General features: G+C 38.3%; 1 protein-coding gene and 1 non-coding gene across 2 annotated transcripts; one reads left to right on the forward strand and one right to left on the reverse strand.

Annotated features, from left to right (window-relative positions):
• Positions 1 to 396: 396 nt before the first annotated feature.
• DEFB115 (defensin beta 115) lies at positions 397 to 3,359 on the reverse strand. The gene is made up of 2 exons (XM_059134335.1): positions 3,266 to 3,359; positions 397 to 618 (listed from the first exon to the last, which is right to left on the reverse strand). The coding sequence occupies exons 1-2, from the start codon at positions 3,357 to 3,359 to the stop codon at positions 425 to 427; spliced, it is 288 nt and encodes a 95-aa protein (XP_058990318.1). The 3' UTR covers positions 397 to 424.
• Positions 3,360 to 11,018: 7,659 nt separating this feature from the next.
• On the forward strand, positions 11,019 to 11,123 carry LOC131808704 (U6 spliceosomal RNA). Its single transcript, XR_009344911.1, has one exon. It is a non-coding gene; the product is annotated as a U6 spliceosomal RNA (small nuclear RNA).
• The last annotated feature ends 8,073 nt before the right edge of the window (positions 11,124 to 19,196 follow it).

Below are 19,196 nucleotides of genomic sequence, written 5' to 3' on the forward strand. Positions count from 1 at the left end.
CTTGGGCTGAACTTTGAGTTAAAGAGGCAAAAGACCTCTGGACCACAATGGCCTATCTCAAGACCCTAGGATGGGTCTTAGATAAGGTGTGGCCAAGGTGGAATCTGCATTAGCCTGGAAAACTTCCACGTTGAGGGACCTAGTAGCATGTGGTCAGAGACCTAGAAATTCAGGTGGTAGATCCTATAAAATAGTCTTACAGTGAGAACCAAGAACATTAGTTATGTCCTGACACAACCTACCGATGTTAGGCTACAGAGGATTAGAGAGACAGGATATAATGAGAGCTATAATGAACATATTTTCTTTAATGGACCCTGTGAAGACCCAGCAGGTGTCTAATATCTAAGGACCATGAAGGTGTCCCAGACAGCCATTTCTCCAACTCATAATTCTGGCTGTTCAGAGTCTTGTATCAGGAGTTTTACAGACGTTCGGCTGTTCTTACCTTAGCTTGGTATGTCATCTGTTGTTTCTCAACAGAGTATGGGAGTTCACGCTTTACATCAGGGATGCAACAAATTTTTTTTCCCCCACATCTTTCCTTCTTCCTCTCATATTCTTTGCAAGATTGCCTGCATCTTCCTTTTCGATAATTACATCTTTTGACCCATCCATCTATCAAAAAACCAAAAAGATGAATAAACAAATACATGAAAGAGAGTAAAGACTATAATACTAAGGGTGTTAGTATTGTAGTAATAATAGTTAGGATGAACTACTGAAATGTAATGGCATTCTTGGGAAGATTAAATAAATATGGAGATGTAGAATGCCTAATGCTAGTCTTAACATGTACTAGATATGAGTAGTTATCTTTCTTCCTTCAACCAGCTCTAACTGGACTTTATTTCTGTGCTTGTGATGTTTTGATCTCTGTCATTTTTCAGTCTTGCCACATTGGTTCCTCCTTGTCCCCCAAATCTAGGTGCTTGGACCTGTACCTTCAATTATCTATTTTTTCCCCCTCTCAATTCATTGTTCACTCAACAGTGATTTTTTGAGAACCAGAGTATGTGCCAGCCACTGTTCTTTTTTGTTTTTTTATTAACTATATGTAAAGTCACATGTTTTATTAATTCTAATGTATAATACCACATCTCAGTATATATAATGCACTATTCTGATAAGACCAGAGATTCCAGATGAAATGACATGCAAAATGCTATGAAGGTAACAAAATGCACTGAAGATACAAAGTGTTTCTATGACTAAGCTCCTAAATTTATTTATTCAATATATATTATATGAGTACTTTGATTATAAAAGTATGTGGCCCATTACAGCATACCACTAATCCTGGCATATATTTGACTTGCTCTCTGCATTCCATATATATTATTTTCTTTTCAGAATTATTAACCATACCAAAATGTGAATGTATTTTTTAAAATTATGTTATGTTAGTCACCATATAGTACATCATTTGTTTTTACATCATTAGTATGGCCACTTGGGAAAACAGTGTGGAGGTTCCTCAGAAAATTAAAAATAGAACTACCCTAGGACCCAGCAATTGCACTACTGGGTATTTATCCCCCAAATACAGATAGTGAAAAGAAGGGCCATGTGTACCTCAATGTTCAAAGCAGCAATGTCCACAATAACCAAACTGTGGAAAGAAACAAGATGCCCTTCAACAGATGAATGGATAAAGAAGATGTGGTCCATATACAAAATGAAATATTACTCAGTCATCGGGAAGGATGAATGCCCAACTTTTGCATCAACATGGATGGGACTGGAGGAGATTATGCTGAGTGAAATAAGTCACACAGAGAAAGGTAATTATCATATGGTTTCACTTATTTGTGGAACATAAGGAAAAGCATGGAGGACACTAGGATAAGGAAGGGAAAAGTGAAGGGGGAGAAATCGGAGTGGGAGATGAACCAGGAGACTATGGACTCTGGGGGGAAAACTGAGGGTTTTGGAGGAGAGGGAATGGGTGAGCCTGGTGATGGGTATTAAGGAGGGCATGGATTGCAATGGAGTACTGGGTATTATACACAAACAATGAAACATGGAACACTACCTCAAAAACTAATGATGTACTGTATGGTGCCAGGCACTGTTCTAATTGCATGTCCCAAATGATGCCCTAGAACAGGACTTTGAACACTGAAGGATTAACTTATACTGCCTACCTGCAGGCTGATGCTCTAGATGGTATAAGTCTCTGTCCTGTTTGTGACTCAACCCCATCTAGATCTATAAAACACAGCTTCCTCAGCACACTGGGTTCATTGGTTTTTCTCTACTTGTTTTTTCCCCTCTCTACTTGTTTATTCTCCCCTCCTGAGAGATAATTACCAATTTGCTCTTTCTTACCAGGATATTCAGACTGGAAAAATCGGACTCTGATTCCATGAATCAATGTGTAGATTCTTTCTCCCAAAATGTCTTTTGCAGCTGCAACTCCCTCTTCAAAACTAATCTGCCCTTACCAGAGTTTAAGACAAGCTGAAACTGATTAGCCCAGAACTACCTTCTTTTGCTTCTAGAAAAACTGAGTGATTGACAAAGGCTTTCAGTTTGAAAAGCAGATCCAACAGAGGATGCAGCTTCCAGCAGCAATGATTCAGAGGGAAATCATGGAAATAATAATCATAAACCTTAGAATCCCCAGGAAGCCTAAGCAGGAAACTTTCCCTTCCGAAAGCGATTCACCACCCAGCCATAAAATCTATCTGACTGTTAGAGAACTATGATCACGTTCAATCTGGAATCCAGAATCGTCTGTCCTAACCCCAGCTCCACACCTTGAACCTATTTTTCACAAGCCTCTAGATATCCAATATCAACCTACAAATTTTTCACTACATATTCTAACACAAGAGCAAGATGTCTCTTCTGATTGCTTTAAAGGAACATTCAAAACTATGTAACAATGAAGAGGTGAAGAAATGGGACTGGTTACTGCCAGAGGTGGTATCCATTAGATGTAGGTTGAAATGAGAGATGGTGGGAAGAGACCCTGTTGACATTTGGGCCAAGGATATTAAGGACACTAGGGATGCTGCAGATGCTTCTGCATATGGAAGGGACTTCGTACAAGAAACTCTGGGCTCTGCCAGTATTTGCCATCATGAAAAACACCATCATAGTCAGGGATGACAGACTTCCATATTCATTATAAGACTGCACTAGATCTTGGTCATCTCTGTGGGTTGCCATCACTGCCACATATGTTCAGTTTTCCAATGATTCTATGACTAGAACCCCATTTTTACTCCTTCTTCCCTCCTCCCCATTGTCTGGTTACCTGGGGAAGCCTGAGCCAGGAGCACAAGAACAGCTAAGGTCAGGACCGAGAGTTTAATGTATCCTGAGAGGAGTGAGGAACGATCCAGCGGCATACTGAATGTGCCAGGAGAGGCTGATCTTCACTCTGCATTTTATTGTCTTGGGTAAGGCTGAGTCATGGACAATAAATCAGAGAAGGGCAGAGTGCTCCACCACCCATCAGCTTGTGGGTCCGCAACATAAATTGATGATCCAATATTCAGAGTCCTTCTCGAGACAACATCTGGGAAAGGTCAAAGACATGAGCAGACAGGATCTACAGGTCCATCACAAATCTCTGGCATTGTGGAGAGAAGGAACCCACTTTCCAAGAAGGCTTTCTTGTTCCTCTCCTTGAGAAGTTTAGTCCCCTCCCTTATGTTTACAGCTGCCCTGCCTCCTTCTTTCTGTCTTAATGTTTTTTTTTTAAGATATTTATTTATTTATTCATTTATTCATTTATTTATTTAACAGAGAGAGAGAGAGAGAGAGAGATCACAAGTAGGCAGAGAGGCAGACAGAGAGAGGGAGACAGCAGGCTCCAATGCAGGGCTTGATCCCCAGACCCTGAGATCATGACCTGAGCCAAAGGCAGAGGCTTAATCCACTGAGCCACCCAGGCCTCCTGTCATAATATTTTTCATGCTGAGGTGGAACTAAGTATTTTTCTAGTTTATCTCCCCTATTGGATTAACACTTTCAAGGACAACTTTTAACAGACAATGAGTCCCTGAAGGTAGGACTGGCTATAATTTCTGTATGTCCAGGTGTGCAGTGCACAATTGTTGAAAACAATGAATTAATGAATGCATGTATGGTATTCATTCATATCCTGATAGATTTAGAATTGGCATTTCTCATCTATGAAAATGCAGACTGAGAGAGTGGAAGAGGATTGCCCAGGGTCATACCGTGAGCAAGAAAGAACCAGACAGAGACCCTCCTAACACAACTCACCATCCAGCTCTTTTAAACTATGAATTTAGTCCTTATTTATTACTCCAAATCCTTAATATTGGCTGTATTTGAGACATTCTTGTACCCCAGCCTCAAAGAATACAACAAAAATGTTTCCCACAGATTCTCCAACAAAGAGGGTATAGAAGGGGGCAATGCCTGGCACCATCAGGAAATGTATCTGTGAGTCCACTGGGTTTTCTTTTGGGGGTCTGTGGTATGATCATTTCATACCTTTAGATGGGCCCAGTGCTATTCTACTTTCTTTTTCCTCCAGTTGGCAGGTATTCGGGAAAGCCTGGTGGATAGCAGGAAATCTGTGTTGTCCTTGATAGAAGTAGTTCCTTCTCCAGGAAAGCAGTGAGCATGGAAGCCACCCACTGAAGTCTTACTGCCAGTAGCTAAGATAAACACTTTCCATATATGACCCCCAGAATCCTCCCAGGATCTCTGATAGGCAAATATAATTTGCTCAAGGTTACATCATACTTAGGAGTAAGATCTAGATTCAGGATTGGCTCACTTGTCTCAAGAGCACACCTATCTATCTATCTATCTATCTATCAGTGATCTTACTTTCATTCATTCTCTCTCTCTCTCTCTTTCTTGTGATTTTATTATTTGAAAGAGACAGAGCAAGTTCATGAGACCACCAAGGGGATGAAGAGGGGCAAGAAGACTCTGCACTGAGCTCGGTACCCAGCGGGGGTGCTCCATCTCAGGACCTGAGATATGAAATCAAGAGTTGGACGTTTAACTAACTGAGCCACCAAGGCACCCTGAGCACATCTTCTTTCTGTCATCCCAGAGGATTATGCTTGAGTAATGATGGAAGGAGAAACCTATTAACCTGAAAAGCAGTGATGGGTGGACGAGAGTTAGAGTCATTATCTCCTGAAAGACATGATCTGTGCAGGCCTAGGGGGCAGAACTACAAGTCTTGGGTGGAAATTATACTGGGGTAGATTTTAACTAATTAGAAAAACTTCTGATAATTGGAACCATCTGAAAATGGTTGGACTGTCTGGGAGATGTGGTGGTTCCTGGTGTCCAAATACTACACATGGAGTCTGCCTGATCACTTCTCTTGGGTTCTGCAGGGAGGACTGATGAATTGGCTGATATGGATCTCTACACTAGACAGAGTTCTAGGCACTGGGTCTAAGAGGAGAAGGCAAAGTCTTGCCATTTTGATTAGAGAGGGAGACAAAATACATAATGGCAGGTGATGACAGTGCTTATAAAGAAAACCAAAACAGGGTAAGGGCTGGAGGATAAGCTGTTGTATGTGTATATGTGTGGGGGTGGGGATGTCTATTTGGAACAGGTTACCCAAGCAAGGACTTTCTGAGTTAGCGACATTGAGTAGAAACCTAAATGTATGGAGGAAGTGAGCTACATGGATATCTAGAATCTTCTAGGCAGAGAGAACTGCAAGACCAAAGGCTCTGAGGTAGGAAAGCAACAGATCTCTTAGGAAGAGCAGAGAGCCACGTGTGAGTGGGGTCCAGTGAGCAAGGGAAAGAAGAAGAGAAGCTGAAACCACAGAAGCAGGCAGAGCTATATGACATCAGGACTGACAGGGCCTACTAAGGACTTGGGGCTTTGATATGTGGTAGAGAAGTGTGATTTACATTTTAAGAGATCTTTCAAATCTGAAAGTTTCGTTCTTTTTGTCTATGAGACATCACTTTCTTCATATGTAAGGTAAAGTATTTGGGCTAAACTATGGTTTCCTGAAATGTGTGACCCATGTCACTGACAGTGTGAGTGATAATTTAAGTGGCAAACATAAGTGTATGTTTTAAAATAATTTTTATTTTAATGTTTATTTGACCAAAAAAATCGCTAGCCCTTTTACAGAAAACCACTTAAGATGTGGTCCAAATATGAGTTTAAGTAAATGAATTGTGTTGGTTTCTATAAAAAATATTAACTAAATAATACTACAACCTATAGATGATATAGCAGCCTGTATGTTTGTAAAAGGATACACAGATGACTGACATTTAGGCTAGGAAATTGATAAAGACCATTCTATGGAATAGAACTGAAGCTCCGACAGGTCAGTTGAATTTCTTAAGGTCCGGGAGTCATGAATGGGACTTTAGTCTACTGACTCCAAGTCTATTGTTCCTCGCACAAGGGAAAACTGTCTTGGCAAGCACATACTTCTTCTGGCTATAACCATCTTTATTTATATTTGTATTTTATTTTATTTTATTTGTTTTGAAATGATTATAGATTAAGAGGAAGTTGCAGATAAAGAAATAAAGAAATCCTGTGTACCCTTTACACAGTTTCCCCAAATGTTACATTTTGATAACTATAATACAATGTCAAAACAAGGAAATTGACATTGGTATGATGCTTATGTATACCTCTGTCATTTTATCACAGGAATTGTTTAGTGTGAGCAATCAATATGCAGAACTATTCAGTTACTACAAAGATCTTCTTTGTGCTACTCTGTCCCCTATTCCCCAACATTCCAACATTCTTGCTCTAATTTTGTCACTTTGAGATGTTATATAAAAGGGATCAAACAATATACGACCTTGTGAGATCATGGCATCTATCAATAGTTGCTTCTTCTGTTGCTGTGCTGTGTTTCATGGTATGAATGTACTGTTTAACCATTAACATATTATAGAACATTTTGGTTATTTCCAGATTTTGGTTATTCCAAATAAAGCTGCTGTGAATATTTGTGTAGAGATTTTTCTGTAGATGTGAGTTTTCATTTCTCTGGATAAATGCCTAGGAAGGTGATATCTGGATTGTATGACATACTTAAGTTTAGCTTTTTAAAAAAGTGCCAAACTATTTTTCAGAGTGCCTGCACTACTTAACATTCTCACCAACAATGTATGAGAGATTTGGTTTCTCTTCATCAGCTTTTGGCATTCTCATGGTTTTTAGCTGTTCTTTTTTTTTTTTTTAAGATTTTATTTATTTATTTGTCAGAGAGAGAGTGAGTGAGAGCGAGCATAGGCAGACAGAGTGGAAGGCAGAGGCAGAGGGAGAAGCAGGCTCCCTGCGGAGGGCAAGGAGCCCGATGTGGGACTCGATCCCAGGACGCTGGGATCATGACCTGAGCCGAAGGCAGCTGCTTAACCAACTGAGCCACCCAGGCGTCCCGTTTTTAGCTGTTCTAATACATATGTAGTAGTATCTCATCCTGGTATTAATTTGCATTTTCCTAATCGCTACTGATGTTGAACATCTTTTCATGTACCTATTTGCCATCCTCTGGTGAAATGTCTATTCATTTGCCCATTTTCTAAATGGAATATTTGTGTTTTTGTATGAGGAGTATGTCTTTACTTTTTTTTATTGAAATATAACTAACATACAGTGTTATACTAGTCTGGGGTGTACAATATAGAGATTCAACAATTCTATGTTGCTCAGTGCTCACTACAGTAAGTGTAGTTACCATCTGTCACCAAACAATGTTATTACCCTCTTACTGACTACATTCTCTATGCTGTCCTGTTCATCTCCATGAGTTATTTATTTTGCAACTGGAAGCTTATACCTCTACATCCCTTTTTCCCTATCTATTTCACCCACTGCCCCCAACCGCTCTTCTGGCATCCGCCAATTTGTTCTCTGTATTTAAGAGACTATTTTTCTTGTTTGTCTCTTTTTCTTTGTTTTTCATTTGTTTGTTTGGGTTTTTTTTTCCCTTAAACTCCACATATGAATGAAATCATATGGTATTTTTCTTTCTCTGCTGGCTTATTTCACTTAGTATTATACTTCTAGGTCCATTCATGTAGTTGCAAATGACAAGATATCATTCTCTTTTATGGCTCAGTACCATTCCATTGTGTATACAAATACCACATCTTTTTTATCCATTCATCTATTGATGGGCACATGGTCTGCTTCTGTATCTTGGCTAATGCAAATAATGTTCCAGTAAAGATAGCTGTGCATATATCTTTTCATATTGGGTTAATATAAAAAATATATTAAGAACTTATACAACTCAACACACACTGGAAAATAATAATCAATTAAAAATGGGCAGAAGACCTGAATAGGTATTTCTCTAAAAAAGACATACAAATGGCCAACAGAGGCCCATCTGGTCCAATGCATCATTCAGAACTCTTGTTTGTTGACTTTCTGCTTAGATGATCTATTGCTGAGAGTGATGTGTTAAGATCCCCTACAATTAATGTGTTCTTATCAGTATGTCTCTTTATTTTGATTTAGAGTTGGCTTATATAGTTAGCTGCTCCCATGTTGGGGGCATAAGTATTTACAGTTGTTATAATTTCTTAATAAGTATTTACAGTTGTTATAATTTCTTGTTGGCTAGACCCTTTAAGAATGATGTAGTGACCTTCTGTATCCCTGACTACATTCTTTAGCTTAAAATCTAATTTGTCTGATATGAGAATTGCTATCCCAGCTTTATTTTGAGACCTGTTGAAATTAAAGATGATTCTCCATCCCTTCACTTTCAGTCTGGACGTATTTTTAGGTTCAAAATGCATCTCTTGTAGACAGCATTTGGATGGGTCCTACCTTATTATCCAATCTACAACCTTGTGCCATTTTATGGAAGCATTTAGGCCATTCACATGAGAGTGATTATTAAAAAATATCCAGTGGAAAAAAGACAGTCTCTTCAATAAATAGTTCTGGGAAAATTGGACAGCTATGTACAGAAGAATGAAACTAGACCATTCTCTTACAACGTACACAAAGATAAACTCAAAATGGATGAAAGACCTCAATGTGAGACAGGAATCCATCAAAATCCTAGAGGAGAACATAGGCAGTAACCTCTTCTACATCAGTTACAATTTCTTTCAAGACATGTCTCCAAAGGCAAGAGAAACAAAAGCGAAAATGAACTTTTGGCACTTCATCAAGATAAAAACTTCTGCACAGCAAAGTCAACAAAACAAAGAGGCAACCCACGGAATAGGAGAAGATATTTGCAAATGACACTATGAAAAAAGGGCTGATATTCAAGATCTATAAAGAATTTCTCAAACTCAACACCCCCAAAACAGATAATCAAATAAAAAAAAATGGACTGAAGACATAAACAGACAATTTTCCAATGAAGACCTACAAATGGCTATCAGACACATGAAAAAAATGTTCATCACCATTAACCATCAGGGAAATTCAAATCAAAACCACACTGAGATACCACCTTACACCAGTTAGAATGGCCAAAATTAACAAGACAGAAAACAACAAATGATGGAGAGGATGTGGAGAAAGGTGAACCCTCTTACACTGTTGGTGGGAATGCAAGCTGATGCAGCCACTTTGGAAAACAGTGTGGAGATTCCTCAAAAAATTAAAAATAGAGTTGCTTATGACTCTGAAATTGCACTACTGGGTATTTGCCCCAAAGATACAGATGTAGTGAAAAGAAGGGCCAAATGTATCCTAATGTTCATACCAGCGATGGCCACAATCGCCAAACTGTGGAAAGAGCCAAGACGCCCTTCAACAGACGAATGGATAAAGAAGATATGGTCCATATATACAATGGAATATTACTCAGCCATCAGAAAGGATGAACACTCGACTTTTGCATCAACATGGATGGGACTGGAGGAGATTACGCTAAGTGAAATAAGTCAAGCAGAAAAAGTCAATTATCATATGGTTTCACTTACTTATGGAACATAAGGAATAACATGGAGGACATTAGGAGAAGGAAAGGAAAAGTGGAGGGTGGAAATTGGTTGGGGAGATGAACCACGAGAGACTGTGGACTCCAAGAAACAAACTGAAGGTTTCGGGGGTAAAGGGGATGGGTGAGCCTGGTGTGGCTATTAAGGAGGGCACATATTGCACGGAGCACTGGGTATTATATGTAAACAATGACTCTTGGAACACTACATCAAAAAACTAATGATGTACTGTATGGTGACTAATAAAACAGAATTAAAAAAAAATGTCCAACAGACACATGAAAACATACTCAAAATCACTCATGATGAGGAAAATACAAATTGAAGCCACAGTGAAATATTACCTCACACCTGCCAGAACGACTAAAATAAAAAAGACAAGAAATAACAAGTGCTAGCAATGATGTGGAGAAAAAGGAACCCCCATGCACTCTTCGTGGGAATGTAAACTGGTGCAGCCACTGTGGAGAACAGTATGGAGGCTCCCCAAAAATTTGAAACAGAACTACCATATGACTCAGCAATTAAACTTGTGGGTATTTGCTCAAGGATAATGGAATATTTATTTTTAATTGTCAAATTTTAAGAGTTGTTTATGTAATCTGAGTTCTTTATTGGATATGTGATTTGCAAAAAACATCTTTCAGTGTATGGTTTCTTTTAATCCTTTTCATTTTTTTTCGTTAACACACATAGTTACTGTTCTCTATTTTGATCTTTTTTTTTTTTTTTTTTGTGGTGGAAACATTTAAGATCTACTCCACTAGCAAATTTGAAGTATATATAATACAATATTGCTAATTTACAGTCACATTGTTGTACAAAAGATCTTCAGAATTCATTCATCTTGCATGGCTAAAATTTTGTACCTCTTGACCAAAATTTTCTACCATCTCTCCATTTCCCCCTCCACACAACCTCTGGCAATCACTGTCTACCCTCCACTTTCATGAGTTTGACTGTTGAGACTCCATTGTAAATAAGATTATGCAGTATTTTTCTTTTTCCATCTGGCTTATTTCACTAAGTATAATGTCTTACAGCTTCATGCAGGCTGTCAAAAAATGGCAGGTTTTCCTTCCTTCTCAAAAGCTTATTATTGTGCTCACTTTGGCAGCACATAGACTAAAATAATGACACAGAGAAGATTAGCATGGTCCTGTGCAAGGATGTCATGCAAATTCTGAAGAAAAGTCTGATTATTATTCCACTTTATATACACATTTTTAAAATCCATTCTTCTGCCAACAGACATCTGGGTTATTTCCATACCTTGGCAATTATGATAAAAATTGCAATGAACATAGGAATACAAGTATTTATCTTCCATTTGTGAACACAGGATATCTTCCCATTTATTTGTCTTCCTTAATTTCTTTCATCAATGTTTTATAGTTTTCAGTGTATAGATATGTCTTTCATGTCCTTAGTTAAATTTATTCCCAAGTATCTTATTATTCTTGTTGCAATTGTAAAAGTGATACTCACTCATGGCTCTCTCCAACCATCAACCAATTTCTGTACTAAATAGTTTTGCACACATTTATCATAAAGTAAAAGTGGTACAGCAAGGGGGACACAAGTAATGAAACTGGTACAAAAATATCAAAATTATTGTAATGGCTTTTATAGGATACAAGAGTCATTTCTTTACGTCCTTTTTTTAACCCCACACTGCCTCCTTCAAATATTAAGAATATACATACTAATATTATTGCTAACTTTATTGTACAAATGCTACCCTAAATGTAGATGCTCAGATATATAGGATCATTTTGAAGTAAGACAGCTTGGCCAAGGGCCATGGGTATGGAACTATGCAGTAAAGGATTAGCTTAGCAGACTTGTGGGTGCCCCAACTCCATGTTCCCAGAGTCACTAGAATGAGACTTCGTGCAGCTTCTGGCATACGTTTAATCTGTGAGCCCTTAAAATATCCTGCCTGATTAAGTATCCTTGAATACTTGAAACTTGGGCCACACATTCCTACCATGTGTTTTTGGCTCATAGTTAGAAGACGGCTGCATCACCTGCAGCATTACAACTGTATTTCAAGCACAAGGAAGTGGCAGGACAAACTCTAATGGATACATGCCACTTGAATCTTTGCCCCACCCCTTTGAAGTATCTCACAAGATACCCCACCAAAAATATTCTGTTAAGCATCACTGGCCACAATTGCACCACATTTCACCACTGCATGCTTGCCAGATTTGGAAACATTGTGTACGTGGGCGTGCTGCTGTTCCTAAACTACCATTCAGATACAAAATGTTGTCATAAGAGCGAAGAAGCAGAAATGCCCAGAGCACACTCACTCCTCAGCAGATATCACATAGCACACTGAGTTCTCCAAGCAAGACGACACCCCTGCAGGGCCAGACTCATGATCCCTTTCTTGGAACACCAAGATCAAATTGTGCAGGCAGCCTGCAGGCATACCCCAGCTGTGTGGAACATCACAGAGGGTCAGGCGAGGAACTCCATGTCCAAACCACCAGCCATGAAAGGAGCAGGCTAGAGATGTGGCAGATGCAAGAGCTCTGTTGACAGGCGATCCGCACCACTACTGGCGATTTAAGGGAGCAGAGGAATTTTGGCAACTGATCCAACCTACAGCCCCTGGAACGCATGGGGGCTTCTCAGAGAGCCTGCCATCTGAGGACGCAACACGTGGACAGAAGACACTCTCAGTGTTGGTGACAGAGTAATCAGTGTCAGCATACTTTCGTGCAAGTTGCCTATTGCCTTGTGTAGTTCCATTTTCTTTCTCTGTCTCTTGGCATATCATTTAAACGTATTTTTACAATTTTTTGTGTGCTTGACCTAGAGTTTTCATTATACCATTTTATTTTATTTATTTATTTTTTAAATATTTTATTTATTTATTTGACAGACAGAGATCACAAGTAGGCAGAGAGGCAGGCAGAGAGAGAAGTGGAAGCAGGCTCCCTGCTGAGCAGAGAGCCCGATGTGGGGCTCGATCCCAGGACCCTGGGATCATGACCTGAGCCAAAAGCAGAGGCTTTAACCCACTGAGCCACCCAGGCGCCCCTTCATTATACCATTTTAAATGATCAGAGTGTACTTAGAAACACCTAGAGCCTATTTAGCCCTTGCAGCTGAAGGCCACTGTTAATATACTAAAAAAAAAAAATTTTTTTTTTTTTTTTTTACATTGGTACAGTGCAGGGGAGGGAAAAAGATCTAAATTTTTTTTATTTTGTCCAGACTTTTACTGAGGCTGTAGGTCAGGGATATGACCTTTACAAGTGTTCTTGTCACTTTTCCCAGGATACAGTGTTTTTCCCATCCACTGCTCTCTTCCCTGAGTGCGGTACCCCCAGTGTATTTCCTTGAAGAACTCTTCCCTATTGTCTATTTTTTTCTTTAGATGAACTAAGTTTAGGGCAAGCTCGAGTGGGCAAGATACCTTTCTTTCATCTGGGATAAAGTCTTAGAACTGCACTCGGTCAAATTCTTTCTCCGTAGAGACTAGACCGTTGTTAGGAAGAAAGTCTTCATTGAAGAGTCTCACCATTGCCAGTAGCCAGATACTGTGAGAGCCTGATGGTCTTCATTTATTCTCCGTGAAACGGCAGCTTTTTCTCAAAGTGTGGTCATCCTAGATTTCCTATTCATACTTAATAGACACAATAGAAATTTTGATTGTGAGCCGTTTTTTATGTGTTTGGGCCTATCTTCAGTTAGATTTTGATTTAAGATGTTTAGCTATGAACATAGAAAAACGTGTATTTGTTGGAATGCATGGCACTAAAGTTTACTGCTCTTATTCTTTTTATAAAAGATAGTTCAACAGAAAAGTGGAGTAATTTTTTAAAATATGAAAATATGGCATTAAATATGGCAAAAATATGGCATTTATGCCAACTCAAGAGATTAATAATAAAAATCTAAGATGACATCTGTTTAGCCTGTTTAACAAGAAATGAGTGCACACTGTAGAGGGAGAATAAGTTCCAGTGATAAGATGGAAGTGAGATGCACTTTCATTTACTACTTACATCACTTTACCTTACAGCATTAGTTTTCTGGAATATATATTAGATGATCTGTTTAGGACATGTATTTTTTTTACATTTTTTATTATGTTATATTAGTCACCATACAATACCTTATTAGTTTTTTTAATTAAATTTTTAAATTTTTTAATAAACATATAACTATTATTAGCCCCAGGGGTACAGGTCTGTGAATCACCAGGTTTACACACTTCACAGCACTCACCATAGCACATACCCTCCCCAGTGTCCATAACCCCAAACCCTCTCCCTACCCTCCTCCCCCCGCCCCCCCTCAGTTTGTTTTGTGACATTAAGACTCTCTTATGGTTTGTCTCCCTCCCGATCCCATCTTGTTTCATTTATTCTTTTCCTACCCCCAAACCCCCCACGTTTCATCTCCAATTCCTCATATCAGGGACCTTATTCGTTTTTGATGTTGTGTTCCATTTTTCTTTTTTTTTTTAAATTTTTTATTTTTTATAAACATATATTTTTATCCCCAGGGGTACAGGTCTGTGAATCACCAGGTTTACACACTTCACAGCACTCACCAAATCACATACCCTCCCCAATGTCCATATTTTTCTTAAAGTCTCTTTGCATGTAAATCAAGTCATCACTTTCTGATTTAGAAGCTAGTGAGCCTATCCATGTGAATTATTTGCTAAATCAAAAGTGAACAAACAAAAAGGAACCTAGATGGTAACTGAGGTCATTTAAAATGGTATAATGAAAACTCTAGGTCAAGCACACAAAAAATTGTAAAAATACGTTTAAATGATATGCCAAGAGACAGAGAAAGAAAATGGAACTACACAAGGCAATAGGCAACTTGCACGAAAGTATGCTGACACTGATTACTCTGTCACCAACACTGAGAGTGTCTTCTGCTGCGTCCTCAGATGGCAAGCTTTCTGAGAAGCCCCCATGCGTTCCAGGGGCTGTAGGTTGGATCAGTTGCCAAAATTCCTCTGCTCCCTTAAATCGCCTGTCAACAGAGCTCTTGCATCTGCCACATCTCTAGCCTGCTCCTTTCATGGCTGGTGGTTTGGACATGGAGTTCCTCGCCTGACCCTCTGTGATGTTCCACACAGCTGGGGTATGCCTGCAGGCTGCCTGCACAATTTGATCTTGGTGTTCCAAGAAAGGGATCATGAGTCTGGCCCTGCAGGGGTGTCGTCTTGCTTGGAGAACTCAGTGTGCTATGTGATATCTGCTGAGGAGTGAATGTGCTCTGGGCATTTCTGCTTCTTCGCTCTTATGACAACATTTTGTGTCTGAATGGTAGTTTAGGAACAGCAGCACGCCCACGTACACAATGTTTCCAAATCTGGCAAGCATGCAGTGGTGAAATGTGGTGCAATTGTGGCCAGTGATGCTTAACAGAATATTTTTGGTGGGGTATCTTGTGAGATACTTCAAAGGGGTGGGGCAAAGATTCAAGTGGCATGTATCCATTGGAGTTTGTCCTGCCACTTTCTTGTGCTTGAAACACAGTTGTAATGCTGCAGGTGATGCAGCCGTCTTCTAACTATGAGCCAAAAACACATGGTAGGAATGTGTGAAAAGAAGGGAAGATGTTGCCTGGTGCCTGATGTCACTGTGAAGCTCTTATGGCATTCCTTGACATTATACCATATGAGAAGAATAAAACCCTAATTTGTCTAAGACATCTTTTTACATGTTTTTGTGTTTCACATTTCTTCCTAATAGGTCATATCAAAATATGTGGGTTATATCTAAAGTGATAATTAGAAGGAAGCTTTTAGCACTAAATGCTTATAATTGAAAGGAAGGAAGATCTCAATAATGTAGGATCCTATCTCAAAACCAAAACAAGAGGAGCAAAATCAACCCAAAGCAACCAGAAGAAGGAAAATAATAAGGGCAACAGCAGGAGAAAAATAAAATTGAAAACAGAAAAACAATAGAAAAAAAGAATTAAACCAAAAGCTAATTCTCTAAAGAAAAATCTATAAAATTGCTAAATCAAATTTCAAAATTATCTGATAAAGATAAAAAGAAGCAACTCAGAAGCCATCAGCATCCACAAAGAAACAGTGGGTATCATTAAGCTCCTATAGCCATTTAAAAAGATAGGAAGGGAAAACTACAAGAAAAGTTTCACTCAAAAATTTTATAACTTAAGGGGCGCCTGGGTGGCTCAGTGGGCTAAGCCTCTGCCTTTGGCTCAGGTCATGATCTCTGAGTCCTGGGATTGAGCCCCACATTGGTCTCTCCGCTCAGCGGGGACCCTGCTCCCCGCCCCCACCTCTGCCTGCCTCTCTGTCTACTTGTGATCTCTGTCTATCAAATAAATAAATAAAATCTTTTTAAAAAATTTTATAACTTAAAAGAAATAGGTCAATTCTTCAACAACCAAAAATAATTTAAACTCATTCTCGATGAAATAGACAACCTGAATAGTTCTCTAATCATTGAAGAAATTGAATCTGTAATTTGAAAGCTTTGAAACAGAAATCTCCAAGCCAGAATGGTTTCATGGGAGAATTCCACACAGTACAGGTTTCCCTCACTATCCGACGGTGGAGCATTTCCATGAAACTTTTGTAAGCCAAAATGGCATAAAGCAAAGAAGCAATTACCTTTAATCTACATGGAAAATCTGTTGAGTGTTTTTGGACCCCACAATAAACTTTCTTAGGCTTTCTGATATCTTGGGACACAGCTTGCTAATGGATACACAAACTAAATCCGAAGTACAGATGCTCAGAGACATAGTTCAAGGCTATGGTGGCTTGATACTGAGATGCTGAGTGTAGACCCAGATGAAGGAGTTTGGTGGGGCCACCCCTTGCTGCTCTAGGTGTGAGCTGTCTCTGTAACAGCTCGCTGAAAAGCAAACACTGAACTGAGCACTATTTTTGCTTTTTGCCTTCTTTGTAAAAGCAAAGATCCTCTTCAGATTTCTTTTAGTTAGCAAAACTAACTAACAGATTCCAATTTAGGGCTTTCATAAAAGTTAACTAGTATAACCCAAACTTTCAAAAAGTAAGAGATACCTGTACTTAAAAAGATTGAATACCAATACCACACAATCTCTTCCAGAAAGTATAAGAGGAGGAAATGCTTCCTAACTCATTTTATAGCATCAGCATTACTTTAATAGTAAAACTAGATGAAGACATTATGAAAAATGAAAACTACAGACCAAATGCTCTCAAGAACTTACATGTCTCAGTAAAATATTAACTTAAATGTCTCATTAAAATATTAACAAATAGAATCCAGCAATGAATAAAAAATAATTTATTTCAGGTACAAAAGACTGATTTAATACTCAAAAATCAATGCAAGGTGCCTGGTTGGCTCAGTTGGTTAAGTGAATGACTGTTGATGTCAGCTCAGGTCATAATCTCAGGGTCATGCGATAAGTCCTATGTGGGGCTCCCTGCTCAGCATGGAGTCTGCCTGAGATTCTCTCTTCCTCTCCCTCCCCCTACATCATGCCCTCCAAATACATAAATAAATAAATAAATAAATAAACAAACGAAATCTTTTTTTTTTGATAGTTTTCTTTTTTTTTTATTTTTGCAATTTTTTTTTAATTTTTTATTTTTTATAAACATATATTTGTATCCCCAGGGGTACAGGTCTGTGAATCACCAGGTTTACAAAAAATCAGTGTAACCATAGCAATAGGAAAATTTTAAAAATAATATGAGCATATTGATTGTCGCATAAAAAGCATTTTGCAAAACACTAATTCATGATAAAAATTCTCTACAAGTGAGAAGGGAATTACCTCAGTTGGATAAAGAACATCTACAAAATAAATCCCTCATATTTAATGATCAAAGACTAAATGGTTTCACATTAACATTACTGGAAATTGTAACCATTGCAATAAAGCAGGAAATAATAGGTATATAGATTGAAAAGGAAAAAAGAGCTGCCTGTTTGCATATGACATGATTATCCAGGTGAAAATCCCCTAAAAAAATCTATCTGAAAAATGCACAAGAATCAGATAGTGAGTTTGGCTGTGTTGCAGGAAAAAAGCTGAGACACAAAAGAATTCAGGTTTCTATCTGAATATGTGACTCCTGAATTTCAATCCTAATTGCCCAAATAAACATCGGTTCACTAAATTACTTTTCTATGTATTAAGAATATATTTATGGAACCTGGAATTTTAAGGCAGTACTAATTATAATCACTCCCAAAGTAAATGGCATACTTAGGTATACATTTAACAAAACATGTTTAGAATCTATGCTGAAAATTACAAAATTCTGATGGAGGCAAAGAAGATTAAACATGCCGTGAATCATACTGTGTACAGGGATTGGAAGACTTAACATTGATCTATAGGTTTAATGAAATTCTTATCTAATCTAAGCAAGATTTTTCTAGACATGGACAAGATTATTATAAATTGGTATAGAAGAGCATCAGCCCTGGAGTCATTAAAACCATCGTGAACAGAGAATGAAGTGGGAGGTATCATTCCATCCAATATCAAGGTTTAGGTATAGCTGTGTGGTATGATCAGAGAGATAAATGCTTACAGAACCTGAAATAGATCATACAAATATGCTCAACTGACTTTTAACAAGGCCAAAGTAAACTGAAGGTGGGACACTTATGCTGATGGAACTGTATATCTTGAGTGGTAGATATGCAAACCTACATGTGATACATGTGTAGGGAACTGCAGCCACACACACTATCACAACACACACACATGCACACACAAATAATTACAAGTAAAACTGGGGAACCAGAATAAGACTGGTGGAATGTATCATTGTCAACATCCTGGTTGTTGATATTGCACTATAGGTTTGCAAAATGTGACTATTAGGGAACATAAAATAAAGGGTACACAAGATTGCTCTAAATTATTTCCTACAAGTACATGTCAATCTACAACTATTTCAATTAAAAAGTACTGGCAGTTGGAATTGGGCAATACATAAAAAGAATTAAAGTCATGACCAGGTGGGATTTGTTGCAGAATGAAAGGTGGTTAAATATTTGAAAATCATCAATGTCATCTAGCAAATTCATAGGCTAACAGAGAAAAATCATATAATCCAATCAGTTGATGTATAAATAGCCTTTGAATAACTTTCAAATGCATTCATGATAAAAACTCTCAGAAAACTAAGAATGTAGGGAAACTTTCTCAACCTGATTAAAAAAAAAATCTACAAAATACCTACAGCTAATGTCATATGTAATAGTAAAAGAATGAATACCTCCACCATCACAGAAGTGCCAGGATATT

The sequence above is a fragment of the Mustela lutreola genome, chromosome 9 (assembly GCF_030435805.1).
Source record: "Mustela lutreola isolate mMusLut2 chromosome 9, mMusLut2.pri, whole genome shotgun sequence".
NCBI classification, from domain to species: domain Eukaryota; kingdom Metazoa; phylum Chordata; class Mammalia; order Carnivora; family Mustelidae; genus Mustela; species Mustela lutreola.